General features: G+C 46.8%; 1 protein-coding gene across 3 annotated transcripts; it reads left to right on the top strand.

Annotated features, from left to right (window-relative positions):
- Nucleotides 1-1475: 1475 nt before the first annotated feature.
- oprm1 (opioid receptor, mu 1) lies at nucleotides 1476-12619 on the top strand. 3 transcript variants are annotated; one of them, XM_072709378.1, is made up of 4 exons: nucleotides 4726-6851; nucleotides 7722-7776; nucleotides 8976-9331; nucleotides 9997-12619. In XM_072709378.1, exons 2-4 carry the CDS (start codon nucleotides 7757-7759, stop codon nucleotides 10527-10529), a joined length of 909 nt encoding a protein of 302 aa, XP_072565479.1. In that variant the 5' UTR covers nucleotides 4726-6851; nucleotides 7722-7756; the 3' UTR covers nucleotides 10530-12619. The 3 variants fall into 3 exon arrangements, with proteins under 3 accessions (XP_023689506.2, XP_072565479.1, XP_023689507.2); XM_023833738.2 differs by lacking the exons at nucleotides 4726-6851; nucleotides 7722-7776 and adding an exon at nucleotides 1476-1991; XM_023833739.2 differs by lacking the exon at nucleotides 7722-7776.
- Nucleotides 12620-14382: the final 1763 nt, after the last annotated feature.

The following is a 14382-nucleotide window of genomic DNA, read 5'->3' as shown; positions in this document are numbered from 1 at the left end:
TTTACTACTGTGACTCGCCTGGCCGGCACTACGTGTGTGGTTACAGAAAATTAAACATGCCACGGTGCCGGTTCAAAGATAATTATACAAATGACATAGTAATTATATATATATATATATATATATATATGCTTATATTGAGTTTATCGGCGAACCAGTGGCGTGATCGGGCTGCGAGCAGTACGTATACAGCAGCATAAGGCAGGATTCAGGGGCTGTGAGGCTCTGCGGGTAGCAAATCTGCACGCCAGCCTGGAAAGTCGCCGGTTCTAATTCCGGTACTGGCAGAGTAATCGTATCACTGTGATACTATTCAGTGAGACCCTTAACCCCAACTGCTCCAGGAGCGTTGGCCACTGGCTGACCCTGTACACTGTGATGTATGCGAAAAAAATCCAAGGTCCCCGACTATTCTATAATCAGTTATTCATGCTGCTACGCAGTTAAACTGTTGGTCTTTGCTGTAACATCCAAACGACTGTGTCGCACTGACGGGATGATTCGAAACGATTAGGCTAATGCTATTAAAAAAATTAAGTTAACAGCTTCAATAAATTTAAATGAATTTGATACCTATATCATTTAGCAGAATAAGCAATGACACAATTAATTGTATTATCTGTAAATCAATTGTACATGACAGATATGTTCCCAATATAGCTAATTGTGAATGTTTTAAAAGCTTCTATTTAAACAAATCAGTAGTAAAATGCTCGTTTCAGATAAGTTTAAGAACATAATTCTGTACCTTCATGTCTTTTATGTCGGTACCTTTGTACCACGTGACATTAATTTCTTTTCACTACCGAGAGATGTTGCTGTTGGGCCAATAGGGGGCACTACGTATCTGGACAGAATGACATGCGTCTTATTTCAACTGACAGGCGACTCATGAAACGTTGTTTCAGCAGTGAAACTGGTTATCAAAATGTAAAGGCGGGCACAGACACACTGGCCGGATAAAATCACAATTTTCCATCTTGATTTTGTCCATTCATTTTAAGTCCATATCGTCTACTGTGAGTGACTCACTTTGGCCCTATTAAAGTGTGATTATATACGTAAAATAATGAATAACAATATACATTTATGTGATTTATTTTAAAAGAAATTAAATAAAACTGAAAAGAAGCTATATAGCCTATCTGTAGGACTGCTTGTAGGCGTATTTCTGTTCTGCTTTGCCATATAGAAGCAGAGCTTCGTTAAACTTTTTCATTATCAATGTCTGCAAGCAGTACTCTATAGGAGACGACAACTGGGCGAACTTAAACATATCAGAGGTGCATGACAACATGACCGCACCATCAATAATATAAATTGCTACAACAAACAACGATGACAACAACAACAATAATAATAATAATAATAATAATAATAATAATAATAACAACAACAACAACAAACAGCTCTGTATACCAGCACCCTAAAGTGCGCGCTTTCTCTCGCATTTTTCCCCGGTACCCGAACGTCGGTCATGTGGCGTGTAAAGTGACGTCATTTCGCCGGATAAAACGCGAAACGCGATGCGAAAAGTGATCGGCTTCCAGCGCCCGTGTCGCCTTGGGTCCGCAGACCTGCGCCGCGGAGGACGTACGTTAACAGTTCGCTTCAGGAGCGCGACTGCACGCTGTACCAGCGCAGCGTTAGAGTGCCGGGAGGGGGAGCCGTCTGTGTGTCCTGGGGTCCCTACAAGAGGTCCGAAACAGCTCCGCTCGCGGACAGATTAAAGCGCTTGACGGAGCCGCTCGGTGCACCATGGACAACGTGGGCAACACGTCGGAGCTGCCGTGCCAGCATGCCACCGAGGCGATCGCCAACGGCAGCGCGTTCTGCCGCAACTTCAGCACCAACGCCACCGTCACGGACGCCGAGGCTGCTAACAAGGGCTCCATCCCGGTGGTCATTGCCATCATCATCACCGCTTTTTACTCCATCGTGTGTGTCGTTGGACTGGTGGGGAACGTGCTCGTCATGTATGTCATTATCAGGTAAGGTCTTCCCAACTTGTGTGCATTTGCACCCCCACCCTCCCCGACTGATGCCCCCTCCAACTGCCACAGCATCCCTTCAGTATGCGCTTTCCACGGATAATCAGGCAAAAAATAACACTGACATTGACTTGAAAACGAAATATTACTTGAGCGGCGGCGTGAGTTTCACCTGTTGCGGCAGGTGTGTAACACCGTCCGGGGTGATTAGGCACCGCCGTCCCGTACGCACCTTCTTCCATTAATTGCTCAACACTTTGCAGGAAAATGGAGAAACGTCTCCGGTTACGTTGCGCTGCGGCTCTAGGATCAGGAGAAAGGAAGAATCTGGAAACGCGGAGAAGCGGGCGCCCGGTGTCAGACATTTACTTTAAATATGTACGTGTGACTCTGACTCTAGCTTAACTGCTATCTATTAGTTATGTCGGTTGAGTGGTCCAGTACAGGTATGTTTATTGTAGGTTTTGGATTATTAATATGGATATGATCTAAAGGTACGTGAAAACCTTAGAAACCATGAAGCATTTTAGTGCCGATGAAAGGGATTTAGTCGACTATGTGCGCAATAGCACAAAAGTTGTCATCACTAAAGCAAATGCATTTGTGTTGATGTCCATTGTGCAAAAACGTCGTCACCGCACCGTATTTTTCTGTTATTCAAATGTATGGATCCGAAATGAGTCACCTTGAGAAAATTTAAGGTTAAATGCTTTGGCCGAAAAATATACGGTTGAGCGACATGCCTTATGCAAATACCCAATGGAAGCTCATTCGTCTGGAACGTAAAGATGCTCCGCTGGGTGCTTAACTCTGTCTCTACTTAAAACGTTGTGCAAACACTAAAATATGCAAAACATGGAGCCGGGTATTACAGCCTGTAACGCTATTACTTTTTGGGGGATTAAGTATTATACAGGTATAGTTACACAGCTGATGGATTTAATAATATTACATAACCCTGTCTGAGCAGCAGTTGCAATAAAGGGCGGGACATTTACCCTTCAATTCAAAATAAACAGGTATTTTAAGAATATTACAGCCCCTAACAATAGAACTTAAATTAGACGATCGAATAAGGTCTTTACCACCCAGAAGAATACTAACTGGTTTTGGAGCTCAGCACTGGATGAAGTGAGTGTGGACTGGCAGATAGTGTCCTTGTGAGACTGGTTGATTTGTGGGATCATTCTGTGGGGAGCTGTAGAAGCTCCCGGCCGCTATAAAAGAACGCGGCGCTCTGACCTTTTCCACCCACACAGGACATGGCCAACCGTCTGCTCACATTCTCAATGTTTGTCACCCAGAGAGGTTGTGACACCAATTTGGCCAGGAGCATCGCTGGCCTTGCCTCTGTGTGACCAAAAAGACATCCATCTTCCGGGCATCACTACAGACACCCAGAGCAGAGTGTGAGGAGTTACGTCTCCTGAGAAAATCATTCCACCTGGCGACTTCAGTGTTAAGGCAGCACTTCTGAACTGTTCTTAATTGGGCAGTCGGCATATGACACATGACCTGTGTGCAGTTACTGGCCTGAAACAACGTAAATATGTTCTGTGATGTTTATTTGAAGAAGCAGCTCATCAGACTGACATCAGCGTAGCAGGAAGAGTCGGACGGCACATCTTGGCTCTGACGGAAACCATTCTCAGAGCGCAGCTGAGTAACGTTACTCGGAGCCTTCTGCGTGGAGTCCGACGTGCAGATAACATGCAGTGTTATTAAGCCGCCATCAGTCATCGGCACGACGGCCGGGTCTGTCCTTTGCTCGCCTCTTGGCGCTGTCATATCGCCACAGTCACGTGTCACTCAGTAAATCCCCATGCACACGTCAACCGCGATGCTCGTCACCGAAGCGTTTTCATGTCATTCATAACAGGTGAACTTTGAATCAATCCGCCAGCTCCGTCGATTGCCAGCAGCACAGCAGACACATATGCAGGTCCTGAATGGGCCCTCTGGCGTTTTGCTAATACACAGCATAGTGTTAGAGATAAGATAAATGTTTATCTTTTTTGTATAGTCACAGAAATTCATCTTTAATTATGGATATATTGTCCTCCTCTCAGATACTGACTCTCCCTAAACTATCTACAGCAGAACACAGTCCTTAACCTTGATGCCAGGCATTAGATGCCATCACTGGGCTTTTTTTCCAGCTGTCTAGCGAAGTAGGTGCCCCCCGCCGTACTGTCTTTACCTCACACAGAAACACACGGAAGTTTGATGATGAATATGATTTTAGTGAACTTAGAATTAGTGAAACGTTCTCACACAGTGCCAGAGTAAGCTACCCAAACTGATCATATTTCCCTTTTAACTTTGGTAAAATTTTTTGAATTGCTGTATTGAATCCTAGTATTCAATGAAGTATTATGCCACTGAATGTGTTACATCATACAAGATTATCGTATTGGACTTACAAAATAATTTTCTAAAATTAAGATAATTGATCCAGATTGGTATTTACCATTAACCTAATATTAAAGTCACAAACCTGGTCACCTGACCAAAAATTCCAGGGATTCATGAAGGGAAACGCAAAATTGTGACGATAAACTAATTAGAGAACATAGCATCTTTAGACACGGAGACCCAGGTCCAGATTTCAAGGTCATCCAGCACAATTCCTATTATTAGGATGTCCTGGTATTCTCTCAGCTGCCTTAGATCCCCTTTTCTTAAATGTTTCTTTCTGCTAGGAGGGGTTTGGGGTGGGGGGGGGGGGCACAGACAAAGCAATGCAACACCATTTGTCTCCTGCAGGGGGCGAGAATGGTCATTAAAAAGTGGCCTAAGGGTCAGCTTGGACTGACGTGGCACGTGAGGCGTGTTGCTGCTCCTTCTGTTAGCATCCTGAATTCTCCACTTGCATCAAAGGGAATGGCGATGTGGGCCGCCTCCAGAGTGATAACCACATGTTTACGCGGGGGAGAAAAACAACAATAGTCATTTCAGTCACCCTTGCAGGAAATGAGACGCATTCAGGCAGAAGCGAGTGCTTTCTGTTGCCATAGAGACAACCGAGCGAGTCGTCTACCAGTGAGAACGGGAATGAAACTGGCTAATTCTGGAGTACTCCATCCGTCTCCTCCTGTTGACTCTGCCGGGTCTCGGTCCTGTGGGCGCCAGTGGAATGTGACCGGACTCATTTTTTCCACACTCTAATTCGGCAAATTGAGTCTTGCGTCTCGGGACCCCGGCAACAAGCCGTCACTAAGACCCTCCAGGAAGCCCGCAGTAAACAAACGGGCAAATTCAGCATCGGCGCCTCCTCTTAGAGCCGCTCCGTGGTTAATCAGTAGCCTTTCTCGTCTTCCACACGCAGCGCCACCAAATATTTGCCTTTTGCTTGGTCTTCTGTTCGATGTCTGAAATTTCATAGCCATAAAACAATAGACCTTGCCGAATATCTGTCCTGTAAAAAGGACTGTGCTCTAATTGGCTCATTAGGCTTGTAATCTCAACAAACCATTATCTTCATCTGTATTGACCTAGTCTGTTGATCACTTCGAATGGGGCCATAATCCTTACCGAAAGTCTCCATAAATATTATCCCCCACCCCCGCCCGCCTACCTCCATATGACCGCCGATGTCATGGATCATTTGGTGGCACCTGGAAGCCCATGAGTGTGACAAAACTGGGCTTCAGCTACAGTGTCAAGACATTTACTCAAAATTTACGACCACATTTAGTCATTAAAGTCAGAAATCTAGAATAATGGTATTTAATGATAACTCTGTAGACGGCTGTGTCTGTCTCTATTGGGGGTGTCCCCTCCCCTCACCCTACTGCAGGGCCCGTTCACATCATCAGCCCTCATTTTTATACATAATTGTCTTATTTACCAAAGTTACAGAACAAAACACAGCTTTTGTAGAGCATTGCTGCCCATAGCACAAACTCCGGACCAGTTCATAGGTGCTGCTGTTACTTAGCAACGAGATGAGAGTAGAGTAGAAAAACATATGCTTTTACTGGACCATACAGTCATGCTTCAAGAATGAACTCAGAGTTTTGTTTGTTTTTTTATTCTTTTCCTGACAAGCACTCCTCCTCCCCACTTATTATCAACAATCAATTTCAGAGTGACTACTCACATTCATAGTTATTTTTGGGCATTTGTGGTCTTATGAGAAGATGGATCACCTTAATATATACCATTTACAGGGGTGAAAAAAAGATAAATCTTGGAGGTGGATGACGGGATCGGCGGAGTACAGCTGCGAAAAGCCCAGCCTTAAAGGTGCCCGTAGACTTCAAACGACGTCTGGACAAAAGAAAATCAAACACGTTGGCAAGAACCAACTGTCGCACCCCCTTCTCTATTCTGTCACGCCACGACCGTAGAAGGCGCATGTTTGCTATGTAGCAGACCGGCATAGGGAGCGTGGATACACACATTGTGGCGAGTGCGTGAGTCACTTTAATAAAGGAGATGACAGCTTTTTTTAAATGGGAGTTACTGTCTTCATTAACAGCTACTATCCGTTTAATACTAGCAGCGGCACGGACAGGGAAGCCGACAATTTACACGACACTCACGGTGACACGCCAATGAAACACGCATGTCACAGCAAACACTACATGGTTACAACATTTACTATTAACAGAGATACACAAATACCTATAAATTTACACCATTTAAAGTGCAATGCAAAGCATGCTGGGAACTGCATAATTAGCCCTCAGCCAATCGTGGACGGTGGGTGGGATCAGAACAAACCAGGAAGTTTGTCTCGGGGAGGCGCCGCAGGCTGCGTGCGGTTGATTTCGCCTGAAGTATACAGCCACCTTCAGCAAGGCTCTCTGATGTCTCCCGTCAGAAAATGCGGCTTGTTCTCCGTGCCGACTTGAGGTGAATTTAGCCGCTCACTCGCCGACTGACTTATTTTTTGATGATATCTGCTGGTCATAGACCTCCTGGAGCCTGTAAATGACTAACACATCATACTGCCCCTCCACCCCCCCCCCCCCCACACACCTCCCCAGTCTGGGGCCTGTGGGCCCAGCTGCCCATTTCCCATCAGAAGTCCTTCAGAGCGCAGTACAGACCTTTCTGGCTGCTGCCGTTTTTCCTGCACTGTGGTCGGCGTGCCTGAGAGGTACGAGACACACGTCTTCGAATCGCCACGCCCCGTGCGACCATTGCACGTCAAGCGGCCAGTCCAACCAGAGTCCCGTGCAACGTGTTGATTCACTGGCAATACCTGCGTGTCCATTAATGTGTCACAGCTCAGATTGCAGTGAGAGCTCAGCCCTCTTAGATGGCCATTCATGGTCCCCGCAGCTGCATTTCTTCTGTTTGGCAGAAACTGAAGCCCAGGAACAGCCACAGTTCTGTCTTTGACAGCCAGCAATTTTTGCTTTCGTTTACTGGGAGCCAAACAATGTGAACGACATCAATTCTTTTAAAAAATAGACCCAGGACATGAGAAACACAACTGTCAGATGCATCAGTCACTGACAGGAACACGTCTCTCATGTGACTTATGAAAGCTGCCCATTCTACCTGCTCCAAGCTTCTCAGAAACTTATGCCTGCGTTTTCTAAATCAAGCCAAAATCCATAACAGCAAGGGCATCGCTTCTTATATGTCGGGAATGAAAATCGGAAAACACCACGAGAACAGGAGCCTGAGAGGGAAATGGGAGTGGCGCTTTCTGACACTAATTGCTCTGGCTAAGCCTTTTTCAAAGACTGATCTCTATTCATGATATTCCCCCAGAATTCCTAATTGCGAACTAGCGGAAGGCTCAGCAAATGAAAAATGGCAGATGCCGGTGAGTCTTGTGAATTAAGCGCTCTCACACCGTCGGCAAATAGAGGAGTGTATCACCCCCCGCGTGCCACGGCGTTCATTTCCCGCCCTCGCTGTGTGTCGCCACTTGGGGGGTAATTCATGCCCACATCACAATCACGCTGTGAAATTGAATCTTGAAAGCACTGTGCCGGGTACTCGAAACACGGAGATGCACTTTAACAGATTTTCTCAGGCTCCTTGCGATGCACCCTGTGATTACCGCGTTATTTTAATCTCACGGCCAATGGCTTACGACTGCCCTTTCCTGCAAGACCTTGCTAAACACCTCATAACTACAGTGCTGAGGAACCCGCTGTGGCTGTGAGAACAGCTGTGCATTTAAAATGTTCTCACCCTACAACGTACATTCTGCCACCTATGATCAAGCAGAATATGGGAACCTTCTCCTAAACGCAGATGTCCTGATAAGTCAGGTTTAACTGTATAGCATATTTTATACACAACTGTTTTTTAGTAAGGAGTTAAATGTACCATTTGGGGCATTTTTTTTGCTCACTGGAAGGAGGTGCTAATGTCTGCCAGCATAATGATTCAAGATTCAAGAGGTTTATTCATCACGTACACAGTTGTACACATACAACATGTAGTGGAATGTAACCCTGGTCACTCCGAGCAGCGATGCATGATAACAAAATATAAAGAAAAAATAAATAAATAAGGAAAAATAATAATACAAGATAAAAAAAAATATATGAAATGTTCAGCTGTACATAATCTATACATAAGTGACAGGAAAGAGGTATATGACCAACAACATCAAGGTGATTGTTAACTGAAATTAGAAAGCAATATGATAATTGTATTATTAGCAGAGAGAAGCAGTAACTTGTAACTCCATGGATCACCGGGATCTCGCAAAGTGCCAAAAAAGCAGCTTCATTAGTCGCTCCTCCGGCTCCTTTCAAATCTCCCAGGTTCTGGCTGACATGGAGACACATGTGGGAAATCATGCAAATGAAATAATTAGGTTCCTCTAGCCTCAACTCCACATGGTAATCAGTGGACTTGTTATATAACATTAATGTAAGACAAGAGTAGAAGTCATCATCCAAGCTTTCCTTAATGTTCTGCCTCTGCCATATAATCCCTGCTCACTGCTAACCGCTCACCATGAGCCTGAACACCTCCCTCGAGGTCTTAAAGATCTTTCCATTCCAGATACACGAAAATGAAAACAGCCACCAACATCTATATCTTCAACCTGGCCCTGGCGGATGCCCTGGCCACCAGCACGCTGCCCTTCCAGGGCGTCAACTTCCTGATGGGCACCTGGCCCTTTGGCGAGGAGCTCTGCAAGGTGGTGCTCTCCATCGACTACTACAACATGTTCACCAGCATCTTCACGCTGACCACCATGAGTGTGGACCGTTACATCGCCGTCTGCCATCCCATCAAGGCGCTCGACTTCCGCACGCCGCGAAACGCCAAGATCGTCAACGTCTGTAACTGGATCCTGTCTTCTGCCATCGGCCTGCCCGTCATGATCATGGCCTCTACCGTGGCTCACAGGAATGGTAAGTATACTACGGTCTTCCCCGCCCAAAGTTCTGTCAGGATGACCGAACTAGTTCTCTAGCTATGATTAAATCTAACAGTTTAGTGCCAATGGCCAATTTTTTTCCTTGTTTATTTCGTCCCTGTGTTAGTGACAGTGCTTGGGGCGATGTTGTTTATCGCATCTTAGCATTCGCTGTGAATTGCCGAAAAGCACAGGTGTGACCACAATACAGGACTGTTTTCTTCATACACGTTTGGCCTTTCTCCTTCACAATAGATGGCTGCAATTGAACTCCCCTAACAGGCTGGAAAAACAGTAGTTAGCAGAGTCATTTGTCAAAAATAAATGAATTTCCAGCCACGTACCAGTGCTTGTGGAAAGAAAATCATTTGGTAGGCAGTTTGATTTATTCTGCTGTGTGCTGTTTGCCTTCTGGCAGCACGTTAGACGCTCTCATTTCCGAGTGCAAAGTATTGAAGTGGAGATAGTCAATGTGCACAAACACAACCTTAAAGACTTTCTTTCTGAGGCTGAAATGTCCAGGCACTGACTTCTGCACAGTCCTATCATGTTTAATCATTAGAAACTGCAGTGAAGGATTTGTATCAATCGAGTCACATTTTGTTCTTCTCTTACTCCATGTTTCTTTTCTTTTGTGGTTTGCTTCATGGCCTTCCAAAGCTCCAAAAATCATCGACTGTACCCTGAAGTTTCCCCACCCATACTGGTACTGGGATAACCTGCTGAAGATCTGCGTCTTCATCTTCGCTTTCATCATGCCCGTCCTCATCATCACGGTGTGCTACGGGCTGATGATCCTCCGCCTGAAGAGCGTCCGCCTGCTGTCTGGCTCCAAGGAGAAGGACCGCAACCTCCGGCGTATCACGCGCATGGTGCTGGTGGTGGTGGCCGTCTTCATCGTGTGCTGGACCCCCATCCACATCTTTGTTATCATCAAGGCCCTGGTGAACATCCCCAACTCGCTTTTGCAGTCCATCACTTGGCACTTCTGCATCACCCTGGGCTACACCAACAGCTGCCTCAACCCCGTGCTCTACGCCTTCCTGGACGAGAACTTCAAGCGCTGCTTCCGCGAGTTCTGCGTCCCCTCTCCAGCCGGCCTGGACCTGCAGAACTCCTCTCGCATCCGGCCTGCGCACCGTGAGCATAATTCCAGTGGGCACACCCTGGAACGGACCAACCAGCAGGTATGACTAGCCATGGAGATGTCGTCGCTGGACTCCCGCGGCCAGCTGCACGTCGACATGAACTCCGAGGTAACGCAGGTCACGACTGGACTCTGACTGTCCCGTTGCTCTTGGGCTGGCCAAGGCGAACGTATCCGACGCGCCGCTGGACTGGTCTCCCGACAGCAGCCTCTGTTCAGATGACAAATGCTTTTTATTGCGGGAACCCAACGCGGAGGTTCCCAGCAAAACTGCAGACTTCTTGCTAGTGCAGCATTTCTAGCTACCTTTGTCAGGCGTAGCATGTGATTCATCTACAGCAGAGGACCCATACTGAGCCATTTAAGGTCTTGCCAAGTGATGTTTTCATGCCAGTGGTGATCAGATAATATATTCTGATCCATGTAAAAAAAAAGAAGCAGCGTTGGGTTTCCATGAATGACTGGCCCTTTCAGCCAAAGCGCAAAGCTGTGATGTATGTGGCTTTCAAACACAGACCTTCACACGTATCTCAGAAAAGCCCCGGAATGAGGTGGGATACAAGCTGAAGGTTGGCAATACAGCTCTATTTACCTTATTTGCACATTGTTACTTATACGTGGTATTTGCTCGTTACTTGAAATCATTCAACTTGTACAGAACTGATGAAATTTGGTACAGGATCAATAAATTAATTAAATGCATTTGCAAATGAGTTCCGCTCCAAAAATCTAATAATATTTGGTTGTGCTCACACTGTTACTCACCATCAGAGTTGCCCACCGTGTACCAGCGTGCAATTTAACTCTGTGTCAGGCAGACACAGATATATCCGAAACTCAGTAGAACACCGTCTGCAGAAAGTGCTGTTATCAATAACAACTTGGCACCAATAGTATCTCATCTGACAGGTGCCAATCCATCACATCAGACCCTTTAGTCCTATAGTGTCTCGGCAGTAGCATTTAAAAACCAACATGAGTGGACAGCGTGGCAGTGCGGTGACCTCACAGCTCCCGATTCGGCGGACAGCGTGGCAGTGCGGTGACCTCACAGCTCCCGATTCGGCGGACAGCGTGGCAGTGCGGTGACCTCACAGCTCCCGATTCGGCGGACAGCGTGGCAGTGCGGTGACCTCACAGCTCCCGATTCGGCGGACAGCGTGGCAGTGCGGTGACCTCACAGCTCCCGATTCGGCGGACAGCGTGGCAGTGCGGTGACCTCACAGCTCCCGATTCGGCGGACAGCGTGGCAGTGCGGTGACCTCACAGCTCCCGATTCGGCGGACAGCGTGGCAGTGCGGTGGCCTCACAGCTCCCGATTCGGCGGACAGCGTGGCAGTGCGGTGACCTCACAGCTCCCGATTCGGCGGACAGCGTGGCAGTGCGGTGGCCTCACAGCTCCCGATTCGGCGGACAGCGTGGCAGTGCTGTGACCTCACAGCTCCCGATTCGGCGGACAGCGTGGCAGTGCGGTGACCTCACAGCTCCCGATTCGGCGGACAGCGTGGCAGTGCGGTGACCTCACAGCTCCCGATTCGGGAGTTCGAATCCCTCCTGCAGTGAGGCTAACTGGACTGTCTATGTCGCCCGTAGTGCGTGAGTGTTTACCCACAGCAGACTGGTATCCTGGACTCTCTTGTCTGCCTGGGACAGAGGCCCCAGACCCCCCCTTAACCCTGACAAGGAAAAGGGTTTTAAAGATGGATGGGTGCATCTATTAAAAATATTTTTATACGTTGCAGTTTTTTGTTATGCCAATTATATATATATGCTTTATGTAACCTCTGTACTGTTAAATAAATGCCCTTGAGGTTAAATAGTATGTAGTCATGTTGTGTAATAACTCACGGCATTTTGTTTCATGGTGGTGAACTTATATATATATATACATATGAAACCTTTAAGAGAAACTTCACTCCCTTATCCCACAGTATAATATTATATAATGGTGATGCTTTAAAACGTCTGTTTCACCTGCCCATGTTCCTTAATGAACGTTCAATGTGCATGGAGCTGCATATATCAGTTTTTATAAATTTTATCATTGGTACAATTCGATGTTTTTTTCTGAAAATGCGGAAATGATTCTTTATGCCTTCCAGCTTTTACTGAATGTTTTTTTTCATTTTCTAAAGACCTAATAAACTATTATATTATTAATTATGATATATTCCTGGCTGCTGATTATTTACATTGCTGTACACAGACACACATCCGTCACACAGATTGCTGGGTAATATTCCTGTTCTCACACATTTATTCCAATGAGTTGCTCTGCATTATAAACCCCTGCATTCAGGAGAGGCTGATATTCAGATGATCAGTCCAGTGGAAAGTGGTTTAGACTGACAGCCAATCACACATCCCAGGTCGTCACCATCAGCACAGTGGACAGCATTTGTCTTAGTGGCCTTTTTCTTGTGCTTGGGATCTCAAAGGCGTCCCCAACCAGGCACAGGGTGGTTGGGACTGCAGAGGGATGCCCACGGGGAACAAGATATCTGGCATTTTTTATTTTTTGATTGTGGTCATGGAATTAAAAAAAAAAAAATCCCCTTGTGGGGACTAAAAAAGTGGTCCCCACAATGTCACAATAACATGTTTTTATCACTCACACACACATACAGCTCAGAAAATGGCCGAAGGGAAATTAACTGAGATCACCGGAAGATGAACTGCTGTTAGGCCCTTTGGGAGGAAAGAGGAAATAATAAAATGTTAATGACAGCCTGTGGTGCGTCTGTGTCTGTGAGCATCTCTGCGGCTCCGACAGGCTGCGGTGCGTCTGCGTCTGTGAGCATCTCTGCGGCTCCGACAGGCTGCGGTGCGTCTGCGTCTGTGAGCATCTCTGCGGCTCCGACAGGCTGCGGTGCGTCTGCGTCTGTGAGCATCTCTGCGGCTCCGACAGCCTGTGGTGCGTTTGTGTCTGTGAGCATCTCCGCGGCTCCGACAGGCTGCGGTGCGTCTGCGTCTGTGAGCATCTCTGCGGCTCCGACAGCCTGTGGTGCGTTTGTGTCTGTGAGCATCTCCGCGGCTCCGACAGGCTGCGGTGCGTCTGCGTCTGTGAGCATCTCTGCGGCTCCGACAGCCTGTGGTGCGTTTGTGTCTGTGAGCATCTCCGCGGCTCCGACAGCCTGTGGTGCGTTTGTGTCTGTGAGCATCTCCGCGGCTCCGACAGGCTGCGGTGCGTCTGCGTCTGTGAGCATCTCTGCGGCTCCGACAGCCTGTGGTGCGTTTGTGTCTGTGAGCATCTCCGCGGCTCCGACAGCCTGTGGTGCGTTTGTGTCTGTGAGCAGCTCCGCGGCTCCGACAGGCTGCGGTGCGTCTGCGTCTGTGAGCATCTCTGCGGCTCCGACAGGCTGCGGTGCGTCCGCGTCTGTGAGCAGCTCCGCGGCTGTTTCCTGAGCCCCCCTTCAGTCCTTCTCAGCTAATGTGCGTTATCACTCATATTAGTAGCTAAGGCATTAAGTGTTAAATATGTAGAGTTGCCTTTACCTTTAATGTTGGGCTTAGTGATATGATTCTGCTCTCTAGTTTCAATGTTTTTCCCATTTTTCAACAAAATCCAGGTGTAGCGGCACACCAATTTACTTATTAAACATTCATGAAGAGATACAGTGAAATATATTTTTACATTATTTCAAAATGGTTTTGTGAAGATACAGAGCAGGGCTAAAGTTAATTAGGTTAAAAAAAAGTTAATTAGGTTAAAAGACATTTTTTTCCATTACATTTCCAAACGTGTGACAGCTAAAACAGTCACGCATGCAGAAGAACATGAAAACTAACTGTGACCTTTATCACACTGTGAGGAAGCCAGTGATGCACAAGGCAGAGTCACGTGACATCCCTCACACGAAGAGACTGATTTTATATGTCCGCTTTATTGGCACAGACTG

Source organism: Paramormyrops kingsleyae, chromosome 3 (genome assembly GCF_048594095.1).
Source record: "Paramormyrops kingsleyae isolate MSU_618 chromosome 3, PKINGS_0.4, whole genome shotgun sequence".
NCBI lineage: Eukaryota > Metazoa > Chordata > Actinopteri > Osteoglossiformes > Mormyridae > Paramormyrops > Paramormyrops kingsleyae.
Note: the sequence above shows the minus strand (reverse complement) of the source record. Positions and strands in the feature narration are given on the sequence as shown.

Coding starts and splice junctions, on each gene's coding strand:
- oprm1 (XM_023833738.2), top strand. CDS start 1,759: ATGGACAACGTGGGCAACACGTCGGAGCTGCCGTGCCAGCATGCCACC. Junction 1,992..8,975: donor GTCATGTATGTCATTATCAG/GTAAGGTCTTCC, acceptor TTTCCATTCCAG/ATACACGAAAATGAAAACAG. Junction 9,332..9,996: donor TACCGTGGCTCACAGGAATG/GTAAGTATACTA, acceptor GGCCTTCCAAAG/CTCCAAAAATCATCGACTGT.